Source organism: Oncorhynchus mykiss, chromosome 13 (genome assembly GCF_013265735.2).
Source record: "Oncorhynchus mykiss isolate Arlee chromosome 13, USDA_OmykA_1.1, whole genome shotgun sequence".
NCBI classification, from domain to species: Eukaryota; Metazoa; Chordata; class Actinopteri; order Salmoniformes; family Salmonidae; genus Oncorhynchus; species Oncorhynchus mykiss.
In genome coordinates this window covers 38,906,408-38,934,100 of record NC_048577.1, presented here as the reverse complement: position 1 = coordinate 38,934,100, position 27,693 = coordinate 38,906,408, and the positions used below count along the sequence as shown (strand labels likewise).

At 41.2% G+C, this 27,693-nt stretch overlaps 1 protein-coding gene across 2 annotated transcripts; it reads left to right on the top strand.

Moving 5' to 3' along the window:
• The first annotated feature begins 5,141 nt into the window (after positions 1-5,141).
• Positions 5,142-18,974, top strand: LOC110486304 (transcription factor MafK). Of its 2 annotated transcripts, none has more exons than XM_021557790.2 (3): positions 5,142-5,330; positions 15,639-15,716; positions 15,807-18,974. In XM_021557790.2, exons 2-3 carry the CDS (start codon positions 15,672-15,674, stop codon positions 16,242-16,244), a joined length of 483 nt encoding a protein of 160 aa, XP_021413465.1. In that variant the 5' UTR covers positions 5,142-5,330; positions 15,639-15,671; the 3' UTR covers positions 16,245-18,974. The 2 variants fall into 2 exon arrangements, with proteins under 2 accessions (XP_021413465.1, XP_021413464.1); XM_021557789.2 differs by lacking the exon at positions 5,142-5,330 and adding an exon at positions 14,340-14,662.
• The last annotated feature ends 8,719 nt before the right edge of the window (positions 18,975-27,693 follow it).

The window sequence follows — 27,693 nt, the reverse complement described above, 5'->3', positions numbered from 1 at the left end:
GCCCATGAAAGGGTGAGCGTTGAAGAACATAAATAATGTGCGCGTGCTGTGCAGATCACAAACTAAACCAAGATTAGGCTATAGGCTATTAAGGATAGAAACATCTGCATTTTGTTATTAATAAAATGTATTTAGATATTTTTCATTAAAATAATGTATGACTAATGCTCCCATTGTAATTGTATTTATCCTATAATGTAATTACTCCAGTTTCACAAGTAGGCCTAGGCCAAGTGTTATAATGTCTGGCAGTGGGTGTTGCTTTGGGTGGCACTATTTGCCTAAAAGCTTTGGAAAAGGAATTAGGTTTCCAATAATCCTCACAATGATGTCAGGCATGGAAACATACATTAATGCTCGTGCCAGACAAAAGAAAACAGAACTGTCACCCAAATCAAGATCAAATCAAATGTATTTGTCACATACACATGGTTAGCAGATGTTAATGCGAGTGTAGCGAAATGCTTGTGCTTCTAGTTCCGACAATGCAGTAATAACCAACGAGTAATCTAACTAACAATTCCAAAACTACTACCTTATACACACAAGTGTAAAGGGATAAAGAATATGTACATAAAGATATATGAATGAGTGATGGTACAGAGCGGCATAGGCAAGATGCAGTAGATGGTATCGAGTACAGTATATACATATGAGATGAGTATGTAAACCAAGTGGCATAGTTTAAAGTGGCTAGTGATACATGTATTACATAAAGATGCAGTAGATGATATAGAGTACAGTATATATGTATACATATGAGATGAATAATGTAGGGTATGTAAACATTATATTAAGTAGCATTGTTTAAAGTGGCTAGTGATATATTTTACATCAATTCCCATTATTAAAGTGGCTGGAGTTGTGTGTTGGTAGCAGCCACTCAATGTTAGTGGTGGCTGTTTAACAGTCTGAGATAGAAGCTGTTTTTCAGTCTCTCGGTCCCAGCTTTGATGCACCTGTACTGACCTCGTCTTCTGGATGATAGCGGGGTGAACAGGCAGTGGCTCGGGTGGTTGCTGTCCTTGATGATCTTTATGGCCTTCCTGTGACATCGGGTTGTGTAGGTGTCCTGGAGGGCAGGTAGTTTGCCCCCGGTGATGCATTGTGCAGACCTCACTACCCTCTGGAGAGCCTTACGGTTGTGGGCGGAGCAGTTGCCGTACCAGGCGGTGATACAGCCCGACAGGATGCTCTCGATTGTGCATCTATAGAAGTTTGTGAGTGCTTTTGGTGACAAGCCAAATTTCTTCAGCCTCCTGAGGTTGAAGAGGCGCTGCTGCGCCTTCTTCACGATGCTGTCTGTGTGGGTGGACCAATTCAGTTTGTCTGTGATGTGTACGCCGAGGAACTTAAAACTTACTACCCTCTCCACTACTGTCCCATCGATGTGGATAGGGGGGTGTTCCCTCTGCTGTTTCCTGAAGTCCACAATCATCTCCTTAGTTTTGTTGACATTGAGTGTGAGGTTATTTTCCTGACACCACACTCCGAGGGCCCTCACCTCCTCCCTGTAGACCGTCTCGTCGTTGTTGGTAATCAAGCCTACCACTGTTGTGTCGTCCGCAAACTTGATGATTGAGTTGGAGGCGTGCGTGGCCACGCAGTCGTGGGTGAACAGGGAGTACAGGAGAGGGCTCAGAACGCACCCTTGTGGGGCCCCAGTGTTGAGGATCAGCGGGGTGGAGATGTTGTCACCTACCCTCACCACCTGGGGGCGGCCCGTCAGGAAGTCCAGTACCCAGTTGCACAGGGCGGGGTCGAGACCCAGGGTCTCGAGCTTGATGACGAGTTTGGAGGGTACTATGGTGTTAAATGCTGAGCTGTAGTCGATGAACAGCATTCTCACATAGGTATTCCTCTTTTCCAGATGGGTTAGGGCAGTGTGCAGTGTGGTTGAGATTGCATCGTCTGTGGACCTATTTGGGCGGTAAGCAAATTGGAGTGGGTCTAGGGTGTCAGGTAGGGTGGAGGTGATATGGTCCTTGACTAGTCTCTCAAAGCACTTCATGATGACGGAAGTGAGTGCTACGGGGCGGTAGTCGTTTAGCTCAGTTACCTTAGCTTTCTTGAAAGGCACACACTGTAAAGCACACATTGAGAAAAAAAACATATGCTTGTAATCTAGCCTTGTTAGTGAAAATTCTTTAGTTCTTGTATCTGGTTGCAGTTACTACTTATGAAAAACGGCATGTCAATTGTGCTCTCCTTTCATGATACACATTCCATTCATCTGATGACATCATTACAGTGCATAACATAGCCGTACTATTCCCAAACCATAAGATGAGCCATTTATCCTACTTTCGACACTGTTACAGTATTCTTCATGCTATTACATCAGACATGTTTGACACTTTCTCTAATAGCAACAAACTAGCCTACATCTTATTCAGAGACAATATTGCTGAATACCGGTCTTTCATAGCAGACTACTAACACAAACTGAAACTGCTTCACCACATGTTTCCATAGCCCTGTAACCTGACAGTGTGTTACATAAAGTGTTTTTCTATTAAACACCTCAGGACCTCAGGTAGCAAAAGTCAATGTTGTAGTCATATTGCTGTGACAATCGCAAACCTTTTAATTTGTTTTACTTAGTACCCAGAGTTGAGTAGGTTACTTTCTAAATGTAAACTGTTAGTTACGAGTTATCTGTCCAAAATTGTAATCAGTAACTTAACTTTTGTATTACCCAAACTCAGTAACCTAATCTGATGACTTTCAGTTATGTTTGGACTACTTTCTCTTTAAAAGGCATTAGAAGACGACAAAGAGGAATTGAATGTCATTGAGAAAACATCCTTTCTGAATGTAAAAGTAATTCAAGAAGTAATCATCTAGTTTTTCAAAAAAATGTTTTGCTGGTAACGTAACTGATGAGTTATTTTTTTGTAATCAGTCTACATGTAAACAGTTACCCCACAACCCTGCTAATAACTAGACGGAAGAAGTTAGTGAAGTCATCATTTATATGTTAATCATCAACAGTCTGTTGGGGTAGTGGAGGTTCATTTTCCAACCTTCTGTAAACAGATCATTTTATCCGAGCTCAGCATCATACATCATCGGCGGGATATCGTGGGCATAAAAGCTAACACCTCTTCTGATCTTTATTGTTTCATATCCCAGTACACTACTGTGTAATATTGATTTAGTCAAAACAAAGACATGAACAGACAAGTCCTGCCTCAGGTAAAGGCTTCGACACTGCTGGAGTGGAACATGGGGGACACATTTTTCTAATAAATCGACCACATGATCAATAAAATAATGAATTGCCGACAGCCCAACTATACACCAAGCCAAACAATCCCATGCCACAGTGCACATTCAATTATATTTTTAATTACAAGAATGCTCAGGGGGGGATTACAGACGCATATAAACTATTGCGAACATAACCTGATGTTAATTCTGTTGACAAGATGTGCTCTAATAAAGCAGGCTTGGGCATTGCTTTAGAATGAGAACCACCCATGACACAAACTTGAGTAATTACTCATCTCATAAGCTGCATTTGCTATCAACTTTAAATGTACTCTGCATGAGAGATCCCAGCACATCAATGTACAATTTAGTCCATATGCCTCTAATGAGGAAAACGCTCATGTGTTGAATCACCGATGGCAATGGTCATCCACAGAAATACAACCATAGACCAACTTCCTGGCTCTAGGCCCAGCTACAGTGGGTGAACTCTATGGGAGTTAGTCAGTTCCTTTGCTAGGAAATTAGTGGGAATCTTTTTCTTATAGTTTACAGTGTAATGGAGAGGTCCTCACTAAAGACATCCTGATTTGAACCAATTTATTAATGCATACTGTAGGAGCAAGTTGATTATTATATGAATATAATTTAGGAATTTACAACCCTTCTGTATAAATTTGACATTTTCCAATCTCAAACCTCTGCAGCACAGTCTATGGTTGCGTATACACAGGCAGCCATTGGGCTGTTTGTCCCACTTGTTGTTGATTCTTCACAAAAAAATACAGTTTTATATCTTTATGTTTGAAGCCTGAAATGTGGCAAAAGGTCACAAAGTTCAAGGGGGCCGAATAATTTCGCAAGGCACTTTAATTTAGTAATTCTCAAACCTCTGCAGCACAGTCTATAGTTGCGTTTACACAGGCAGCCCAATTCTGATATTTTGCCACTAAATGGACTTTTGACAGCCTTGAGGTGTATAAGCATTGCTTATCAACTCTGTGCTCAGTTTGAGGATGTTCAATGAGATGAGCCCTAGAGTTAGGCTGTTAATGTGTATCATGTACATACACATTTTAAACATGCAGTATTAAAATGAGTAAATCATTTTTGGAAGAATATTCGATCTTTCTGTTTAAAAAACAAACAAACATGCAGTCATACATACACAGTCTGGTCATACACCAGACTTGTTCTTGTAGACTTACAACAAGAACTGAGAAGCACACTGTGGGAGTCCTTAGTTGGAGGGATACTACTAGTTTATTTTTGGAGATGTGTCATGTTTTTTTCTAAAGCATTTCACCTAAGAGAATGTCTGTCACCCTTCTCAGACTATATATTGTCTTGCATGAGAATGGTCTTGGGGCAATAATGTAAGAGGTTAGTAAGAAGGCTGAATAAGCTAGTTTATAGTTGGGCTCAGAGCCTTCAACATTATGCAGCCTTTAATAAATGCAAAACTCAAAATAAATGTTGGAAGGACAGGACATTGGTAAAGACAGATGGCGCCTGTTCTTCTATTAACCAGCGAGGCAGTAACTTTAGGGTCAGATTACCTCAAAAAATGATAATTCTCTAATGTCAAATTATGAGAAAGTATATGGGATAGGGATTCTCTAATAGTTATTTTGTCACCAGAAAAACGAACATTGTGCAATCAGGTGCGCATGGAATTATTGAATCGGCCTATAAAAAGCTAAAACATGTGCTGACATTGTTTGTGAAGTATTAACAGACTATTTATAGTTGGATAGCCATCATTAGTATAATAATGATTTAATCTACACATTATCTCGCTAATTTTCCCTAAAGTATTCTCAAACTGCGTCAACAGTCTATTTCTAGCTTCCCCTAGTTTCCCGCCTCGTCACGTCAGCAGAAAATTATTTTCATGAATGGAGGGGGCGGTCACGAGGAGTTGGTGACGTAAATACTTGCGGAAGCACGAAGTGGAATGTTGATACATTGTTGTTGTTGTTTTGTAGTTAATTTAGTACGTGGACACATTTCGGTTCGACTGCTGGACTACTTTCAGAATTGCGACAAGTAACTTCAACCCGTATAGGACGGAAACTTCACAAGCTTTACCGAACGAGAATATCCGCATTCACAAGGTGAGCGTAAGAGCGCTTTTCTGGGAGATGTTTTGACATTCCTCTCTAAAATTGCTGATGCTATCACGGTGACACATGCGTAAAATCGAATCTATCAACAAGTAAGATCAGGTTTAACTAAACATTTAATCGACATGTTATCAACGTACTTGGTACATGTTATTTAGGCCCATCTTAACAATTTGAAACAGTTTACAACGCCAGAAATTAACTTTTCACTCTTGAAGTTGTTAAAATGTAACAATTTAACAAATCGTGTTTTTCTGAATTTTTTTTTTATTCCATCTATTTACCCATCGTAATATTTTGAATGATAATGTTTTACTTCTGCCTCTTAATAACTTGAAAATGTGTAATATTTTCAGAGATCTATTACTGTATCCATATGGTTGTCCACAGCGCACGGTAGCCTACTTTTATGTTTACGATTGAAGGGAACAACACGTGGTTTGGGTTTTAGAATTCTGAGTCAAAGTGCACGGTGTGGGGATAGACCACCAGGAGGATAGTAAAGCGGATAAAAATAATGAAGACGGAGCCGAGTTATAAAACGTTGCCCCTGATTCAGACATGAGTAATAATACGTTTTGCTTGTTTTACTATATCAAGGCCCTTAAGTGTGTGGGCTACTGTAATTATCAGCAAGTATGGCAGTGTTAATTTTCCTTAAATATAGTATTTGCAGGCAAAGTTAGATTTATGTTCAGTTTATTTGAAGGAATCTGCAATGTACAGTGCCTTCAGAAAGTATTCACACCCTTGACTTTTTCCACATTTTGTTGTTACAGCCTGAATTTAAAATTAATTAAATTGAGATTTCACTGGTCTACTACACACAATTCCCCTTAATGTCAACGTGGAATTATGTTTGCGCTGCTAAGGTAAGCAATAGTATATTTTGGTAGACATATGCTACTCTTTGGTAAAAGGGGTACATTGGAATTAGTTTTATGTTTACAAGTTAACTAACTATTAGAAGCTGAAATGTCTTGTTATGGCATGCCTAAATACACTACATGACCAAAAGTATGTGGACATTTGCTCTTCGAACATCTCATTCCACAATCATGGGCATTAATATGGAGATGGTCCCCCTTTTGCTGCTATAACTGTCTCCACTCTTCCGGGAAGGCTTGCTTAAATACAGCCACAAGAGCATTAGTGAGGTGGGGCACTGATGTTGGGCAATTAGGCCTGACTCGCAGTCACCGTTTCAATTCATCCCAAAGGTGTTCGATGGGGTTGAAGTCAGGGCTCTGTGCAGGCCAGTCAAGTTCTTCCACACCGATCTCAACAAACCATTTCTGTATGGCCCTTGCTTTGTGCACGGGGGCATTGTCATGCTGAGACTGGAATTAGCATTTCATTTTTGTCACGCCAGGATAAGCCTGAAATGAAACACAGCCCTTATTTTAAGTGTTTCTAAAATCCCCTATGGGAAAAATGTATGGCGAAAAAAGGATTGGAACCATTTCCTTGTTTGACCGCTGGCCTTTATGGGAATTATAACTCATGCTGTGGTACTCTATAGTGTTTAACATGATTTTTGAATGACTACTTAATCGCTGCACCCCACACATACAAGACCAGGGAGGTTTTCCAATTTGTAGGGCACCTATTTGTAGATGGGTAAAAATAAAATAAAAATAGATGTTAAAAATAACTTTGAGCATAGTAAAGTGATTAAATACACTTTTGATGGTGTATCAATACACCCAGTCACTACAAAGATACAGATGTCCTTCCTAACGCTGCTAAAACACAGGGCCAAATCTACACTGGAGTTGCTTACCAATAAGACAGTGAATGTTCCTGAGTAGCAGAGTTACAGTTTGACTTGAATCTACTTGAAAGCCTATGGCAAGACCTGAAAATGGTTATCTAGCAATTTGCCAGAGCTTGAAGCATTTTGAGAAGATTAATAGGAAAATGTTGCACAATTCAAGTGTGGAAAGCTCTCAAGCTGTGTTCACATTGGCAGTTTGAAGTCTCAAATCCTATTTATTTGCATATCTGATTCAAATCTGTTATTCTTCCTGCAGTCTGAACTCCACATGGAGTCGGATATTTCAAGCCACCTTCGTAGCTGGTTTGAAGTCCGATACAAATCTGATTTGTGGCCATGTGACTTGTCTGAATGGTCATATCATGTTGCTTGCGAGCTACTCTGTTGACAGTTTGACAAGAACATGTGGTAGCTAATTAGCTTGTTAATTGTTTACAAACAAATTAGTGAATGTGCTAAACAGCTACCTAGCTAGCTAGTTGACTGCCTTGGCTAGCCAAAAAGGACTTATTTTGAAAGTTGGGCCATCCTATCCTTTTGAGGATTTGTGTTCTTACACTGATTTTTAACATTCAAGCAACTGGGAAACATCCATGGCAGGCATTTTCACCTTAGCTTACTACATAACTTCAGAGTGATGGGAAGCCCGAGCGCCACCATCAATCAGCCTACACCACCATGCACACACCCATCGGGAGTATAACAACAAACGTAGCCATGTCAGCAAATGACTGCTGTCTGAACACAACTGATTTGAGCGTTAAAGCCTGCAGTGTGAACAAGGCTTTAGAGACTTACCCAGAAAGACACAGCTGTAATTTCTGCCTAAGGTGATTTGACAAAGTATTTACTCAGGAGTGTGAATACTTACAGTGCCAGTCAAAAGTTGGAACACACCTACTCATTCAAGGAAGAAGGTGTGTCCCAACTTTTGACTGGTACTGTATGTATATGAGATATTTCATTTTCAATGAATTAGCAAAAATGTCTAAAAACATGTTTTTACTATACCATTGTGGGCTACTGTATGTAAATGGTTGAGAAAAATCTAATCCATTTTGAACTCCGGCTGTAAGACAACAATATTTGTGGAATAAGTCAAGGGGTATGAATACTTTCTGAAGGCTAGTGTCTAGTGTGGTGCTGTGTCCTATTGAATACTACTGTAGACATTCCCAAAGACATTGTTAGTGCTGTATCAGTGATTTCGTTCTTTATCCTATACCCTGGTTTGACAGTAGAGAGAGAGGAGAGTGCCATAGTCGGCCCTGGTTCAGCAGAATCTCGTTTGGAAGCCGCAGTGTCGCAGGCCAATATGAAATTGAATCTACGGGCCTGCCGTCAAAGCAAGAATATTTAGATGACACACACACAAAAAGCTTGTTGCTACGCCGACCTTTGTCTCTGCCTCTGTCCAGTTGCCCAGCTTTATAGAATAAACAAAGATAAATCCTTATCAATTTCATATTTTGGTGCTGACTGTATGTCTCCAGACCGGGATCATATTCTTGGACATTTGACCTTTACTGTCATTGTGATTTATATGGAAAATATGAGAGGAGTCCTTTCTCATCCAAAACTTTCCACAGTGTATGAGGGCCTTGAAATCTCTTCTAAGAGGCTGCCTATGTACTGAGTCACTGTTGATGAGGTATATGTGGTGGGGGTGACCTCCCACACCAAGTGCATCATATCCATGCTCTGTCATGAGGTTAACATGTGGCTTGGTTCCCAATGTGATGTCTGGAGGAGAGAGAGGGTTTATCATCTTCTACTCTCTCACTTCCCTACCCAATATGATGTATACATGCTCATAATGGTTAATGATGCCCACAGTTTCAATAGTATTGAGTGTTCTGTGAGTTCTCTGTACTCATTGTGGGTTTTGCAGTGTGTTGTGAAAGTGAAATGACTGTGGTTAGTGAAACGGTATGACTCAAAAGGAAACCCGAGTCAGATATTTTTTATGTGTAAACTTCCTTTTTTAACTGTGGAACTTAATTTCCTTACTATGTGTTCTGATCATTTATTTCTAGAGACAAAGACCATGTCATAAGAATTACACAGACATGACAGATGACAAATATTTACAGTACTGTATTACATGTACAGATTAACAGTCACATTTACAAGTTTACACTGAAGCATGGAGAGATATACATTGGCATCTCTCCACAAGTGCCCCGTAGGTGCCTGTGTTGTACCAACCACCAGGATCTGCACCCAGCCCATTCCCGCTTTTCTGGATGACTTCCTGGATCTCAGACCAATGCTCTCACTACACAGTGGTCTGGGGGCGTGGAGGGATCGTCTCGAGTAAAGTGCCTTGTTTTTGTAACATTGGTATTAGGTGGTATACAGTAAACAATGAGAAATGTCTGGAACTTTCTCACTTTTACATCTGAGAACTTGGGTACTCAGACTGAATAAGAATATTAACAACTTAATGGATTGGATTAATGACTGTCGTTTTTCTCCTGCTGATGTAATCTCAAGTCTCTTGTGTTAACAAGTACTGAAGCCCTTTGTTATTTGAAGTTGGAAAATGTAATAGTGATTTGTTTTCTCATTGATCTTCATTGTTATTCAATGTGTACTATGGAATGGCTTTAGTTAGGTAATAACTGGACAGATTTGTCCTTGCTGTGTGTGTATTTGACATTCTTTTGAATCCCTATGTCCCCAGCTGGAATGTCGCTTCACTCAGATATCTACCTCTCCTCCCTTTTCCGCAAAAAAGTTCTGGCGGTTATGCCAGCCGTTTCCTGTACTTTTCCTTCTGCCCTGCGAAACAACGTGATTTTCCAGGAAACTTCAGTTTGGGAGGGTGTGATTCCCTGCCGGTCGTCCTAGTTCCTACCAGTAAACAGCATGACTCATGGCTCGGCTATGCTCTCCATTTCCTTTACATAACATCTCTCCAAATGTGCTGCGCTGGAGTGCAGAGCAGAGTGCACCACCACAGCATAGTCTGAAGGAAGGCTCTCTCTTCCCCAACTCTCTGAGAAAACAGAGGAGACATTCTGAACAGAAGGGAGCTCCATCAAGCTCTCTCTCCTCTCTGAGGAACCCAAACTCCAAAACTAATAGAAAAGAGAAGGAAAACAAGCAGCCAAGACAAGCCAACACTTCATCTGTCACTAGGACCTGAGCACTCAGCTCTTTGATGTGCTGTTTATTTTAGCGAAAAGTCAGGCCCCAGAGCAGTACCTGTCATAAACCAAGCACACAGACTTGAATTTGAGCTTATGTCTGAATGACAAAAACTAAATGGAGTCACATTTCACACATTGTTTCTGGACTAATACCATAACATGCCTGCAGCTTATTGGTTTGTTTTTCTAGCCAGGTCACGATCAGTGCTTAAACGGCAGTTATTTGTCCATTATTAATGGTTACTCTCTGGGCTGATACTGTGGTGCTGATTTAATATCCAGTAAAACTCATTCTAGAGAATTTTAGCAAAGCTATAGCCCTAGTTCTTGGCTCAAGCTTTAAGCAAGTCATTCATGTCAATTACACTGAATGACAAAACAACAAACTATGACAAAGGTTATGTTCACTTTTTCCAACAGAGTTCAATTGGGCAGAGAACAGTGATTATTACCGGTGGGCTGCATCCGGAGCCTACAGTAATGTTGTCAGTTGGACTTGTGTGCTTTGATACGATGAGTAATTTCCTCATGATCTGGACTACGTGAGCTGATGAAATATGGTGCTGAAATCATCAGGCCTTTCCCGTGGCCAGAAAATACTTCATTTTTTCCATCTGTTTAACCACCACCTTGTGTGTAAATGCTCCCTTGCTCACCATGGAACCTTAAGTGTTGTCAAACTAAGTTATTTATTTTAATTTAATTTTTTATTTCACCTTTATTTAACCAGGTAGGCCAGTTGAGAACAAGTTCTCATTTACAACTGCGACCTGTCCAAGATAAAGCAAAGCAGTGCGACACAAACAACAACACAGAGTTACACATGGAATAAACAAACGTACAGTCAATAACACAATTGAAACATCTATATACAGTGTGTGCAAATGAGATACGATTAGGGAGTTAAGGCAATAAATAGGCCGTAGTGGCGAAGTAATTACAATTTAGCAATTAAACACTGGAGTGATAGATGTGCAGAAGATGAATGTGCAAGTAGAGAAACTGGGGTGCAAAGGAGCAAAAAAATAAATAACAATATGGGGATGAGGTAGTTGGATGTACAATGCTCCGTGAGCTGCTCTGACAGCTTATGTTTAAAGTTCGTGAAGGAGATATGAGTCTCCAGCTTCGGGGATGTTTGAATTTTTTCCCAGTCATTGGCAGCAGAGAACTGGAAGGAAAGGTGGCCAAAGGAGGAATAGACTTTGGGGGTGACCAGTGAAATATACCTGCTGGAGCACGTGCTGCTACGGTGACCTGTGAGCTGAGATATGGCGGGGCTTTACCTAGCAAAGACTTATAGATGACCTGGAGCCAGTGGGTTTGGTGACGAATATGAAGCGAGGGCCAGCCAACGAGAGCATACAGGTCAACTGATGCTTTGTTGCAAAATAGGAAGCCGATTTCTAGATTTAATTTTGGATTGGAGATGCTTAATATGAGTCTGGAAGGAGAGTTTACAGTCTAACCAGACACCTAGGTATTTGTAATTGTCCACATATTCTAAGTCCGAACTGTCCAGAATAGTGATGCTGGATGGGCGGGCAGGTGCGGGCAGCGATCGGTTGAAGAGCATGCATTTAGTTTAAGAGCAGTCGGGGACCACGGAAGGAGAGTTGTATCGCATTGAAGCTCGTCTGGAGGTTAGTTAACACAGTGTCCACAGAAGGGCCAGAAGTATACAGAATGGTGTAGTATGCATAAAGGTGGATCAGAGAATCCCCAGCAGCAAGAGCGACATCATTAATGTATACAGAGAAAAGATTTGGCCCGGGAATTGAACCCTGTGGCATCCCCATAGACTGCCAGAGGTCCGGACAACAAGCCCTGTGATTTTGACACACTGAACTCTGTCTGAGAAGTAGTTGGTGAACCAGGCGAGGCAGTCATTTGAGAAACCAAGGCTATTGAGTCTGCCGATAAGAATGTGGTGATTGACCGAGTCGAAAGCCTTGGCCAGGTCGATGAATACGGCTGCACAGTATTGTCTTTTATCGATGGCGGTTATGATATCGTTTAGGACCTTGAGCGTGGCCGAGGTGCACCCATGACCAGCTCGGAAACCAGATTGCATAGCGGAGATTCGGGATTCCCAGATTGGGATTTGAAATGATCAGTGATTTGTTTGTTAACTTGGCTTTCAAAGACCTTAGAAAGGCAGGGTGGGATAGATATAGGTCCGTAACAGTTTGGGTCTAGAGTGTCTCCCTCTTTTGAAGAGGGGGATGACCGCGGCAGCTTTCCAATCTTTGTGGATCTCAGACGATACGAAGGAGAGGTTGAACAGGCTAATAATAGGGGTTGCAACAATTGCGGCGGATAATGTTTTAGAAAGAGAGGGTCCAGATTGTCTAGCCCAGTTGATTTGTAGGGGTCCAGGTTTTGCAACTCTTTCAGAACATCAGCTATCTGGATTTGGGTGAAGGAGAAATGGTGGAGGTTTGTGCAAGTTGCTGTGGGGGGTGTAGGGCTGTTGACTGGGGTAAGGGTAGCCAGGTGGAAAGCATGGCCAGCCGTAGAAAAATGCTTATTGAAATTCTCAATTATCGTGGATTTATCGATGGTGACGGTGTTCCCTAGCCTCGGTGTAGTGGGCAACTGTGAGGAGGTGTTCTTATTCTCCGTTGACTTTAGTGTCCCAGAACTTTTTGGAGTTTGTGCTACAGGATGCAGATTAGGGATAGTCCTACTCTGTATCCCTGTTAGTCGTCAACACTTGATTCATTCTGGCTGTTGTTAGACTTAGATATGAGACGCATCTGAATTCCAGACTGTTATAAGATTTTACAGCGACGTCTTTACATCTGAGTAGACTAAGCCCTCCTCTTAGAGATGGGTGCATTACACAGGATATATTCTGAATACATTTATCCTCCCAATTGAAACTTGTGGCCTCTTTCCTTTGTGTTTGTGTGTGTGCTCAGTCAGGAATGTGGTTATGTTATCCACACTTCAGCCACCTTCTATGGCTTTACTTTGAGGTCTTCTCCGACATGAGTAGAAGCACTCAAAAAGGTGAAAAGGGAAATCGTTTTCGGGTGGATCGTCAAATGTGCACAGTCGGTACTGAATTGTAAAATGTGCCTGTTGCTCACCTTGAAAGGATCAAAACAGAGATTTGGTCTTTAGACATTACTGCTCTTTTCCTCTCTGGAAGAAGGAAAGCAGCAAAGTGGGACCTTAAGAGCTCGACCTAGTGCCATTTGCAACAACGGAGAGGAGCACATGCAGAAGGAATTTGAAGGAAACAACGTGGCCTGAGCTGTAAAGCCTGAGCACCCCGTGTATGGAGAGGAAGGCTTTTTTCCATCCCATTTCATGATATTCAAGTCTCACGGAATATTACCCAGGGTCTCCCCCCTGATGCAACAGTTCAAAACAGGCTCTTTCAGCCAACTTGCTGGAAAGTTGTCTTACATTTTTGGCTGGCCGTGCAGTGCTTGATTCAAAGTTGCATACATGTGCCAAAATAAGGCAATGCTGTATGCTTTTCTCTACTCTTTTTCCTATAGTTAAGTTGAAAACCCAAGTGAATTTCAAATAAGGTTCAAAGGGGATGGCCAAAACAAGTACCAGACGTGATGGTTCACCAAACATGTTTTCATGTGGTTCTTAAATCCACACAAAACAGAAGAATATATTGGTTCATTTTCCAAGTTAGGATTGTGTGTGTCCTCTCTCCACATTCATGTATCCCTTCATTACAGAAACATGCGGCCAGGCATAGGCTGTACCTCCGGTGTGGTTTTACAAAAGACAAAACAGATGGCTGACTAAGAACTTATTAGTGATCTGTTTTGCTTCAGTGCCAAAGCCGGTGAACCTTCCATTATCATCAGACCAATCATTTGGCATTCTGCCCCTTTCCACTTAGGAGCTCTGACTAAGACTTTCGATGCAAGAACAGTATTTCTATTGTAGATACAGTGCAACCACTTCAGCTCTTCAACACAAGGTCAACCCAGCAACAGCTGTCAGAAACTGCTGTGGTCAGCGATCTATATTTATTTCCAGGGGCATGAGATGAACTTCCCTAAAGGAATAGTCATTAAAACCTCACCCTTTCGGTTGTTGTATCTTGTTCGAGAAAGTGCAGCTCAAAGCGCTGGATGGAATATTTGGCCTAAATTGTTTAGCTGGCAGAATTTTGCGTCAGCAGCACAGTGAGCTAAATATACCCAGCAGTGTTAAATAAGGGCATGTAGCAGCTCAGGAAAGCCCAGTGTAATACGAGCCAGACGAGCAGACACAAGTCCGAAACCAAATAGAGTACATTGTCTCACTACAAAAATACACCCATGACTGGAAGGGAAACTATTCCTCTGTGACATGCGATCTTCCGGAATTTCCCACATATCTACAGGACTGTAAAGTTCAGTATGACCATAAATGTAAGCTTGTGTTTGTTGGGTAGTTTTACTGTTGACATAGGCATTTGTTCTGTGTTATAAAGAGGAAACTCATACGGGTCAATGTAGGCCATGTTAGGTTAAATAGTACTGTAGCTTAAAAGAGACTATGCATTAGGTCTGAGGGAAGTGGAAAATAGGGAGCCAATGTTCAGAGTTTATGAGACTGCTATTGTACACACTCCCTAAACTATTGGTGATCCTCACTTAGTTCTTCAAGCTGACCTGCCCGTGTAATGTCTACCATGTGTATGACAGGGTTATGAATGAGACTTGTTTACTCTTTGGCTGACCATGTGACTATACTCCCAAACCCATTTTCACAGTGTTTCCATGGCAGCCATCGCCTAGGGAGCAAGTCAGGGTGCTGAAATGGAGCCTTGGGAGAATGTAGGCCTTTATTCACAGTCAGGCACACAGCAGTCTCTCTCGTTTTGGCCATGGCAGCAGTCTTAAAGGCATGTGTTTCACTGTAGTGTTCAGATAGGCTTTTTTCCAAAAACAATTTTGACCAAAATAGGCCATGCCCAGTTTCTAAGCAGAGGGCTCAGACAAGCTGTGTGGTGAGAGCTGACCTGTTTCTATTCTTGCGGTCTTGCTATGGTCTAGTGAACTACATTGTGAGGGCCCTCCCTACAGCAGCAAGTAAACAGGTTTGCCCAACAGTCTGTGTATTCATTATCATCTTTCAGTGTGATGCTGACCTCTGCTGGCAGTCTCTGTTACTAGAAAATCCACTGAGCTGGTTGCAGATGAAGTAACTAACTCATGAATGTTGTTGTGGGATCTCATCAATAGAGTTCTTGGGAAAGGGGAGTGGCTTCTTAGGATGGCTGTATCTGAACTTGGCTACACGCATAACACTTTAATTTCACAACGAATACACTACATTATGCCTACAAATATATTTGAATACATTTTTTTTTATTTCAATCACAATTTCCCCTTTGTTTTGCAGTGTGACGTCTGTGGGATTCTGGCCAGTTTATGCATGCAGGGTATGACGACTCAGTTTAAAGGAAACAAGACTTTAAAGGTAATTTTGTATTTGTACACTGTATCTTTTAATGTGAATGATGAGTTCAGGAAAGGTCCAGAATCTCATCAATGGCTGTCTCTGTTGCAGGTTAAGAAGGAGGTGGGTGAGAATGCTCCGGCCCTCTGTGATGACGAGCTGGTGGCCATGTCGGTGCGTGAGCTCAACACACACCTGCGTGGGCTGACCAAGGAGGATGTGGTGCGGCTGAAGCAGCGGCGGAGGACCCTGAAGAACCGGGGCTACGCCGCCAGCTGCCGCATCAAGCGGGTCACCCAGAAGGAGGAGCTGGAGAGGCAGAAGCAGGATCTGCAACAGGAGGTAGACAAGCTGGCCCGGGAGAACGCCAGCATGAGGCTGGAGCTGGACGCCCTGCGCGCCAAGTATGAGGCCCTGCAGTGCTTTGCCCGGACTGTCACCTGCGGGCCTCTCTCACCAGGCAAGGTGGCCACCACCAGTGTCATCACCATCATCAAGTCTACAAACAACCACAACTCCAGCCCAACCTCCTTCTCAGCTCCCTCCTAGTTGTGACAGAACTGAGCTCTCGTCTCCCCGTCCTTACCTGTTTCGACCCGATCCAGCCTGAAACCAATTGCACCTGACCCATGCTGAGAGGAAGCTCAGTAATTAGACTGAGGGAAGGGGGTGGGGTGGCCACTAGCTCTGTGTGATGATAACAACATGATGCTGCATTCATTCTCTACTCTCTTTCTCTCACATATTGTACACAATCTACATTGTCTGTGCACTGTGCTACAACCGCCCCAGCACCGGCCGGGCATTGGGCCTCTCTGACCCTCTCTCCTTGACTGATGGCAGAGATTAGCTCATACTACAGTGTGAGTGGATACTTGATATTATACCCCGCGATGGCAGCACTGGTCTGAGACAGCTCTGATGCCTGTGGTATCTTGCATTTACAGAGTATAAAGTAATATATATTATTGTAATAATTACCGTATTAATACATTATAAACATTTAAAATAACAAACAAACAAATGCTGATCTAAGCCTAAAAGCCTTCTTTCTTCTGTATATGAAAGCATATACTAATGTCACAATGAAAATTGAGGCATTGAAGCTTTTGCCTTAAACTGATCTCGGAATGATCTCTCAGTAATATTCATTTTTTTTGTCACTCTCATAAAGTATGTTCAATATTTTAAGCTTTAATATTTCCAATTTCAAGGGCAGCTTGAAAACTGACCAAGCATGTTTAGCTGGATGAACCAGGCCCTTTTGACATTGGAAAACTTTATCTGGTTTAGACTGTAGATTAGACTTGCAGGTATATAGCATTATAGCATAGCCTACATAAAAGAATACAAACATACTCATGGGTTATCCTCCTTACAGCTGTGAGGAACTAAATCTACAGTACAAGTCAAATACAAATTAGGCTACATCCGACAAATGACAGATCATTGAACGGCACTTACTATTAAACTGTTAGATCGCGGTGTAAAAGTACCAACCTCACTTGGTTTGCAAATGTTAAATCATATAGCTGCAAATTTACACCTAAAATCATAGGACACCTGAAGCATCTTTTTGGGAAATACCGCAGTCCATTCGTGTATTACTTTAGCAATGGGAGATTGTATGATGCTGATCATAGTTTGTGGTCTATCCCAGAATTGCTAAAGTTGCAGCTAGTTTATAACTATTGCCAAGGGTGGCATATTTATTTTATGATAATAAGACAAGCACTTACCTACGATCTTTTGCCTCTGAACTTTCCTCCCCATGCTATGCCATATTTCATGGTAGGTAATCCATATTGGATGTAGTGATAATGGGAGCTGCCTTGACAAAATGAAATGCAATTCAATGAATTCCTGTATATTACAGACTTAAGCTAGACCCTCTATTTTAGTTTCAATGCAAGATAAGGAAAATGGAAGATCAACTGCCTCCTGTCACTTTACATTGAGAACTCTGCCCTCTTAGAAATCATTCCTACTGTTGGATTGTCTGAAAGTGCTGCTGCCGGTGTTGGTAACTCTCTGAAACAGTAGACATTGAACACAAGTGCTTTCGACACAGACTCTTGGGTAAGAGGAATCCCGGCATAAAACTCAAGAGAAAAAAAACTCTAGGAATGGTGTCACGACCAAATCCAAGTGTTACCCATAAACAAGCACAGGTTAAGTATGCTTTTTGAAGGGTCTAAGTTTCAGTTCTAGATAATTATCTAGAATCTATAGTTTTTGCATTTCAGCCCTTATCGAAGTTAGTCACGAGTGAAGTCTAGAGTTGGCTCTTGTCAAGGTTTTCTCTTACCCTAGTGTACATGATTTTTCCTCTTCCCCTGTTTCTTAGCTGTAAAGATCACGAAGGGGGACTTTGCTGCTGCATGGCCCTCTGCTATTTCAGGCAGGGCCATTGCTGTGCTCTTATCATTCTCATCTTGTGTTTTCATTTGGTATATTTGTTATTACACTTTAATTCCCATGTCTTTTATATATGTGTGTGTATTTTTCTATAATTGTTGCTTTATTATAGGTATATTAAATACCTGGGAGTGGTGTGATCTTGTAATCGTCCCCTGACGTAAAATTATTCTTATTTTCTGGCCTATCTCAGCAGGATAGTTCAATTATTATCTATAGCATCGATTAAATCATAAGGAATCTATTCTGCTGACTTTATAGTTGTATTTGTGTCTTCTTAATGTCAGTTCATAAATATTACCTGCAAACTACCCTCGGCTAGTCTGCAAATTAGGCTGTCTGTGTTTACAGTCATGCCTGTTTTAGAGTAGGTGGATTGGGTATATTTTGATAGGAAAGACTTACTTTGGTAGCTAATTGCCATATGCCCACATGCTATTATAAGGAAGATACGTTTGTATCACATTGCTAAACTCCAAGACTTTCGAAGTTTGAGTTGATGCTTTTGTGACAGCTATGAAACAGATACAAGTATTACAATTTGGAGGAGAATATACAGCAGAATGCAAGTTATGAAATTACAGGTGAGGTGAAAACACTTGAATTATTTAGCACCCTTTTCTGAGCTTTACAGTGACCTCTGCTGGTACATGCTGTGAATAAGCACATTATTATTGATCAAATTGTTTTGGAGACTTTTGCAGTCCACTTGCATATCAATTTATAAAACTTTTATGCGTTAGTTATTGCTTTCAATTTCATTCAATTCTGTTCTAAACAAAGCCACAATACTGTCTGACTCAAATTTGAGTGCAAACATATACTTTTGTGTCAAAATAAACATCTAACGAAGTAGATGCATTTCTATGTGCCCCAAGCTGCATTTCCCTCCATAGTTGTATTGAAACTCACTAAAGATTCATACACATCTACACATGGCTCTGCCAGTTGAAGATGGAGTATGGAAGCACGAGTAGTTATGCTCTTCCTGCACAGCAGGTGGCTGTGTTATCCCTCAGTACCCTCGATCTAGAAATAAAGAACCTTGCTCCTAGAGTTGGATTGAACATTGACTACGGCAAATTCATATGCACAGGGCACTGTAATGGAACTGCTAGCAACTAGAGGGCAATGTAAATAAGATGCATTTCTGCCATGGTTGATTGCATCTTTTCTGATATGAGCCATTATAATGCAACGGTAAGAAATTGGATAGATAGTTCAGAAACCAAGTGGGCACTTTTTTAAATGTTTATCTTGTACGTTTTGCTATATGTTGCCTTTTAGGCTGCCGCGGTTAAATGATTGTATATTCTTCACCTGATTTATGTCTACATTATGTTTTATGTAGGCCTACATATCTTTCCTATATTTGCTCTGTCAGTCCTACAAGCTATTTGCCATAAACGCACACAGAACATATGTGTTACATGTCCTATGTTCAGCAGATGTACTTATAAATTGGTAAAACCGTTCCATGACTGCTCCAAAGTAGTCCTTTGTATACGTCAACATTCAAATGAGTAAACAAGGTGGTGGTGGGTGAAAGAATAAGAGTTGTAATACAATCGATGTTACGCTTTCACGGCAGGGTAGCCTAATGGTTAGAGCGTTGTACTAGTAACCGGAAGGTTGCAAGTTCAAACCCCTGAGCTGACAAGGGACAAATCTGTCGTTCTGCCCCTGAACAGGCAGTTAACCCACTGTTCCTAGGCCATCATTGAAAATACGAATTTGTTCTTAACTGACTTGCCTAGTTAAATAAAGGTAAAATAAATAAAATAAACTCACCATGTTCCACTTTGTATCACACAATTGTATGTTAACTATAAACAAAAAAAGTTATCGTGTGGACTTTCACAGTGAATGGGATCTCAAGTTTTAATGCACAGCCACAACGACACTAAATCAGATGGTAATTTGTCTAGTTTGTGGTAGTTAATGAGGCATGAAGATAGTTATATTATGCTGATGATGAGTGTAAATAAAATAATGAGGCCGCACTTTGAAGAGAAACCATACCATTTGGGACCTTTCATTACTCTGCTAACTAGTATGTATTTTATTTGAACTTCAATATTTATTTGATTGATTTTCTGTAAATTGTATTTTCAACATCTAAATTATTTGATTTACATTCATTTATTTACTTGTTGCATTTAATGAAATACCCTCCTGTACAAATAGAATAATTTTTGTTTCTGTTTCGATTGAAAACAAGGAGGTAAATTATTCCTGTAAATGTCTGTTTTTGTACTTTTAAATAAAGCTTTTTTTCTCATTTTTATGGGTCTGTTAACTCCTTGAATGATTTCAAACACTGTAAATCAAATCAAATCAAATTTTATTTGTCACATACACATGGTTAGCAGATGTTAATGCGAGTGTAGCGAAATGCTTGTGCTTCTAGTTCCGACAATGCAGTAATAACCAACAAGTAATCTAACTAACAATTCCAAAACTACTGTCTTATACACAGTGTAAGGGGATAAAGAATATGTACATAAGGATATATGAATGAGTGATGGGACAGAGCAGCATAGGCAGGATACAGTAGATGGTATCGAGTACAGTATATACAGTGCCTTGCGAAAGTATTCGGCCCCCTTGAACTTTGCGACCTTTTGCCACATTTCAGGCTTCAAACATAAAGATATAAAACTGTATTTTTTTGTGAAGAATCAACAACAAGTGGTACACAATCATGAAGTGGAACAACATTTATTGGATATTTCAAACTTTTTTAACAAATCAAAAACTGAAAAATTGGGCGTGCAAAATTATTCAGCCCCCTTAAATTAATACTTTGTAGCGCCACCTTTTGCTGCGATTACAGCTGTAAGTCGCTTGGGGTATGTCTCTATCAGTTTTGCACATCGAGAGACTGACATTTTTTCCCATTCCTCCTTGCAAAACAGCTCGAGCTCAGTGAGGTTGGATGGAGAGCATTTGTGAACAGCAGTTTTCAGTTCTTTCCACAGATTCTCGATTGGATTCAGGTCTGGACTTTGACTTGGCCATTCTAACACCTGGATATGTTTATTTTTGAACCATTCCATTGTAGATTTTGCTTTATGTTTTGGATCAGTCATGTTGGAAGACAAATCTCCGTCCCAGTCTCAGGTCTTTTGCAGACTCCATCAGGCTTTCAAACAACAAAACAACAACAACAATGTATCAACATTCCACTTCGTGCTTCCGCAAGTATTTACGTCACCAACTCCTCGTGACCGCCCCCTCCATTCATGAAAATAACTTTCTGCTGACGTGACGAGGCGGGAAACTAGGGGAAGCTAGAAATAGACTGTTGACGCAGTTTGAGAATACTTTAGGGAAAATTAGCGAGATAATGTGTAGATTAAATCATTATTATACAAATGATGGCTATCCAACTATAAATAGTCTGTTAATACTTCACAAACAATGTCAGCACATGTTTTAGCTTTTTATAGGCCGATTCAATAATTCCATGCGCACCTGATTGCACAATGTTCGTTTTTCTGGTGACAAAATAACTATTAGAGAATCCCTATCCCATATACTTAGAGAATTATCATTTTTTTTAGGTAATCTGACCCTAAAGTTACTGCCTCGCTGGTTAATAGAAGAACAGGCGCCATCTGTCTTTACCAATGTCCTGTCCTTCCAACATTTATTTTGAGTTTTGCATTTATTAAAGGCTGCATAATGTTGAAGGCTCTGAGCCCAACTATAAGCTAGCTTATTCAGCCTTCTTACTAACCTCTTACATTATTGCCCCAAGACCATTCTCATGCAAGACAATATATAGTCTGAGAAGGGTGACAGACATTCTCTTAGGTGAAATGCTTTAGAAAAAAACATGACACATCTCCAAAAATAAACTAGTAGTATCCCTCCAACTAAGGACTCCCACAGTGTGCTTCTCAGTTCTTGTTGTAAGTCTACAAGAACAAGTCTGGTCATACACTGCATGTTTGTTTGTTTTTTAAACAGAAAGATCAAATATTCTTCCAAAAATGATTTACTCATTTTAATACTGCATGTTTAAAATGTGTATGTACATGATACACATTAACAGCCTAACTCTAGGGCTCATCTCATTGAACATCCTCAAACTGAGCACAGAGTTGATAAGCAATGCTTATACACCTCAAGGCTGTCAAAAGTCCATTTAGTGGCAAAATATCAGAATTGGGCTGCCTGTGTAAACGCAACTATAGACTGTGCTGCAGAGGTTTGAGATTGGAAAATGTCAAATTTATACAGAAGGGTTGAAAATTACTAAATTACAGTGCCTTGCGAAAGTATTCGGCCCCCTTGAACTTTGTGACCTTTTGCCACATTTCAGGCTTCAAACATAAAGATATAAAACTGTATTTTTTTGTGAAGAATCAACAACAAGTGGGACACAATCATGAAGTGGAACGACATTTATTGGATATTTCAAACTTTTTTAACAAATCAAAAACTGAAAAATTGGGCGTGCAAAATTATTCAGCCCCCTTAAGTTAATACTTTGTAGCGTCACCTTTTGCTGCGATTACAGCTGTAAATCGCTTGGGGTATGTCTCTATCAGTTTTGCACATCGAGAGACTGACATTTTTTCCCATTCCTCCTTGCAAAACAGCTCGAGCTCAGTGAGGTTGGATGGAGAGCATTTGTGAACAGCAGTTTTCAGTTCTTTCCACAGATTCTCGATTGGATTCAGGTCTGGACTTTGACTTGGCCATTCTAACACCTGGATATGTTTATTTTTGAACCATTCCATTGTAGATTTTGCTTTATGTTTTGGATCATTGTCTTGTTGGAAGACAAATCTCCGTCCCAGTCTCAGGTCTTTTGCAGACTCCATCAGGTTTTCTTCCAGAATGGTCCTGTATTTGGCTCCATCCATCTTCCCATCAATTTTAACCATCTTCCCTGTCCCTGCTGAAGAAAAGCAGGCCCAAACCATGATGCTGCCACCACCATGTTTGACAGTGGGGATGGTGTGTTCAGCTGTGTTGCTTTTAGGCCAAACATAACGTTTTGCATTGTTGCCAAAAAGTTCAATTTTGGTTTCATCTGACCAGAGCACCTTCTTCCACATGTTTGGTGTGTCTCCCAGGTGGCTTGTGGCAAACTTTAAACGACACTTTTTATGGATATCTTTAAGAAATTGTTGTCCTATGGACAGAGTCTCCCACCTCAGCTGTAGATCTCTGCAGTTCATCCAGAGTGATCATGGGCCTCTTGGCTGCATCTCTGATCAGTCTTCTCCTTGTATGAGCTGAAAGTTTAGAGGGACGGCCAGGTCTTGGTAGATTTGCAGTGGTCTGATACTCCTTCCATTTCAATATTATCGCTTGCACAGTGCTCCTTGGGATGTTTAAAGCTTGGGAAATATTTTTGTATCCAAATCCGGCTTTAAACTTCTTCGCAACAGTATCTCGGACCTGCCTGGTGTGTTCCTTGTTCTTCATGATGCTCTCTGCGCTTTTAACGGACCTCTGAGACTATCACAGTGCAGATGCATTTATACGGAGACTTGATTACACACAGGTGGATTGTATTTATCATTATTAGTCATTTAGGTCAACATTGGATCATTCAGAGATCCTCACTGAACTTCTGGAGAGAGTTTGCTGCACTGAAAGTAAAGGGGCTGAACAATTTTGCACGCCCAATTTTTCAGTTTTTGATTTGTTAAAAAAGTTTGAAATATCCAATAAATGTCGTTCCACTTCATGATTGTGTCCCACTTGTTGTTGATTCTTCACAAAAAAATACAGTTTTATATCTTTATGTTTGAAGCCTGAAATGTGGCAAAAGGTCGCAAAGTTCAAGGGGGCCGAATACTTTCGCAAGGCACTGTACATGAGGTGAGTATGTAAACAAAGTGGCATAGTTAAAGTGGCTAGTGATACATGTATTACATAAGGATGCAGTCGATGATATAGAGTACAGTATATACGTATCATATGAGATTAATAATGTTGGGTAAGTAACATTATATAAGGTAGCATTGTTTAAAGTGGCTAGTGATATATTTACATCATTTCCCATCAATTCCCATTATTAAAGTGGCTGGAGTTGAGTCAGTGTCAGTGTGTTGGCAGCAGCCACTCATTGTTAGTGGTGGCTGTTTAACAGTCTGATGGCCTTGAGATAGAAGCTGTTTTTCAGTCTCTCGGTCCCAGCTTTGATAGACCTGTACTGACCTCGCCTTCTGGATGATAGCGGGGTGAACAGGCAGTGGCTCGGGTGGTTGATGTCCTTGATGATCTTTATGGCCTTCCTGTAACATCGGGTGGTGTAGGTGTCCTGGAGGGCAGGTAGTTTGCCCCCGGTGATGCGTTGTGCAGACCTCACTACCCTCTGGAGAGCCTTACGGTTGTGGGCGGAGCAGTTGCCGTACCAGGCGGTGATACAGCCCGACAGGATGCTCTCGATTGTGCATCTGTAGAAGTTTGAGTGCTTTTGGTGACAAACCGAATTTCTTCAGCCTCCTGAGTTTGAAGAGGCGCTGCTGTGCCTTCTTCACGATGCTGTCTGTGTGGGTGGACCAAATCAGTTTTTCTGTGATGTGTACGCCGAGGAACTTAAAACTTACTACCCTCTCCACTACTGTCCCATCGATGTGGATAGGGGGGTGTTCCCTCTGCTGTTTCCTGAAGTCCACAATCATCTCCTTAGTTTTGTTGACGTTGAGTGTGAGGTTATTTTCCTGACACCACACTCCGAGGGCCCTCACCTCCTCCCTGTAGGCCGTCTCGTCGTTGTTGGTAATCAAGCCTACCACTGTTGTGTCGTCCGCAAACTTGATGATTGAGTTGGAGGCGTGCGTGGCCACGCAGTCGTGGGTGAACAGGGAGTACAGGAGAGGGCTCAGAACGCACCCTTGTGGGGCCCCAGTGTTGAGGATCAGCGGGGTGGAGATGTTGTTGCCTACCCTCACCACCTGGGGGGCGGCCCGTCAGGAAGTCCAGTACCCAGTTGCACAGGGCGGGGTCGAGACCCAGGGTCTCGAGCTTGATGACGAGCTTGGAGGGTACTATGGTGTTGAATGCCGAGCTGTAGTCGATGAACAGCATTCTCACATAGGTATTCCTCTTGTCCAGATGGGTTAGGGCAGTGTGCAGTGTGGTTGAGATTGCATCGTCTGTGGACCTATTTGGGCGGTAAGCAAATTGGAGTGGGTCTAGGGTGTCGGGTAGGGTGGAGGTGATATGGTCCTTGACTAGTCTCTCAAAGCACTTCATGATGACGGAAGTGAGTGCTACGGTGCGGTAGTCGTTTAGCTCAGTTACCTTAGCTTTCTTGGGAACAGGAACAATGGTGGCCATCTTGAAGGGGGGGTGATTCCTCATGAAACCAGGACAAAAAAAGGCCCAGATTTTGGGGGATTTTCACAAACTTTAATCCATAGAAAGGTTCTTTGTGGGAGGATTGTTGACAAATATTGATTTTTGTATCAAAGCGTAATAGAGAAATAATGAATCAATGTCGGCATATTAATAGCAGATTGGCCTTACCCAGGCCTCCTTTAAAGGTGCTCCACATAGGATTTTCGTTTTTTAGATTTTTTTCATTGTAATTTCAGAAATACAATACTATAAGTGTCGAATGTAGAAGTCGCTGTCAAATAATTGTTACAAATATTCAACACGTTTCGCTCAATTTCAGTAAGTGTTGTAAGCGTTACCAAATGAGTGAATGTGAAAATGGACAAAAAATGGTCACCTTCTGTTGGTGATTTTCAGGATGTGCAACGATGCAAGTAAAAGGAGGGCTGTGATTGGTTACATTGCCTACTGTACCAATTTCTCTGTAGAAAAAGGGCCATGACTTTAAAACTAGCAGAGATCCCACTCTGGAAAATGTATATGCCCATAAAGTATATTATGCTCAACGATATATAGAAATATTTGCATGTTTTCTATATTCATCTTTATATTTTTCAATATTAATAAAATAATGTAAGAAAAATCAAAATACTACCCATATTTCAGAGTAAGCAGTAAAGCTTCATACGACACAAATATTTGCTTTATGGAGTTGGTGTTATTTCTCAATTACACTTTTAGATATAAATGTCAATAATCCTTCCCCCAAAGGACCATACTATAGATTAGATTTCCTGATTTTTAATTTAAAAAAACAATTGGCTGGTTAAATTAGAAATCACCCTTTACTCTACAGTGAGGTGCTGAGAGAAGGACAGTATACCGTCTAGCCATTCTCCCAAGTACTTGTATGAGGTGACTACCTCAAGCTTTAAACCCTCAGAGGTTGTAATCCCACCTGTGGGGAGTGGGTCATTCTACTTACCAAACCACATGACCTTTGTTTTGGAGGTGTTACCTAATTAAGGTAAGACAGTAATTCTGCTCATACACTCAACAAAAACAGTGCATTCGGAAAGGATTCAGACCTCTTCACTTTTCCACATTTTGTTACGTTACAGCCTTATTCTAAAATGGATTAAATAAAAACATTGATCTACACAAAATACCCCGTCAAATGACAAAGCAAAAAAAGTTATTTTGAAATGTTTGCAAATGTATGTAAAAAAAACCCAACTGAAATACATTATTTACATGAGTATTCAGACTCTTTGCTATGAGACTTGAAATTGAGCTCAGGTGCATCCCTGTTTCCATTGATCATCCTTGAGATGTTTCTACAACTTGAATGGAGTCCACCTGTGGTAAATTCAATTGATTAGATATGATTTGGAAAGGCACACACCTGTCTATTCAAGGTCCAACATGTCAGAGCAAAAACCAAGCCATGAGGTCGAAGGAATTGTTGGAACAGAATTGTGTTGAGGCAAAGATCTGGGGAAGGGTACCAAAAAGTGTCTACAGCATGGGAGGTCCCCAAGAACACAGTGGCCTCCATCATTCTTAAATGGAAGAAATTTGGAACCACCAAGACTCTTCCTCGAGCTGGCCACCCGGCCAAACTGAGCAATCGGGGGAGAAGGACCTTAGTCTGGGAGGTGATCAAGAACCCGAGAGTTAATCTGTGGAGATGGGAGAACCTTCCAGAAGGACAACGATCTCTGCAACACTCCAGCAATCAGGCCTTTATGGTAGAGTGGCCAGATGGAAGCCACTCCTCAGTAAAAGGCACATGACAGCCCACTTGGTGTTTGCCAAAAGCCACCTAAAGGACTCTCAGACCATGAAAAACAAGATTCTCTGGTTTGATGAAACCAAGATTGAACTCTTTGGCCTGAATGCCAAGCGTCACGTCTGGAGGAAACCTGGCACCAGGATCGAGGGAAAGATGAACAGAGCAAATTACAATGAGATCCTTGATGAAAACATGCTCCAGAGCGCTCAGGATCTCAGACTGGGGTGAAGGTTTACCTTCCAACAGGACAACAACCCTAAGTACACAGCCAAGACAACACAAGAGTGGCTTTGGGACAAGTCTCTGAATGTCCTTGAGTGGCCCAGCCAGAGCCCGGACTTGAACCATATTGAACATCTCTGGAGAGACCTGAAAATAGATGTGCAGCAATTCTCTCCATCCAACCAGACCTTGAAAGGATCTGCAGAGAATAATGTTTTTTTTCTTCTTTTTTTTCTGCAGAGAAGAATGTGTGAA

Excerpts from the sequence above, each read along its gene's own strand:
- LOC110486304 (XM_021557789.2), top strand. Across the intron at positions 15,717-15,806 it reads AAGGAAACAAGACTTTAAAG|GTTAAGAAGGAGGTGGGTGA; the intron begins GTAATTTTGTAT and ends TCTCTGTTGCAG.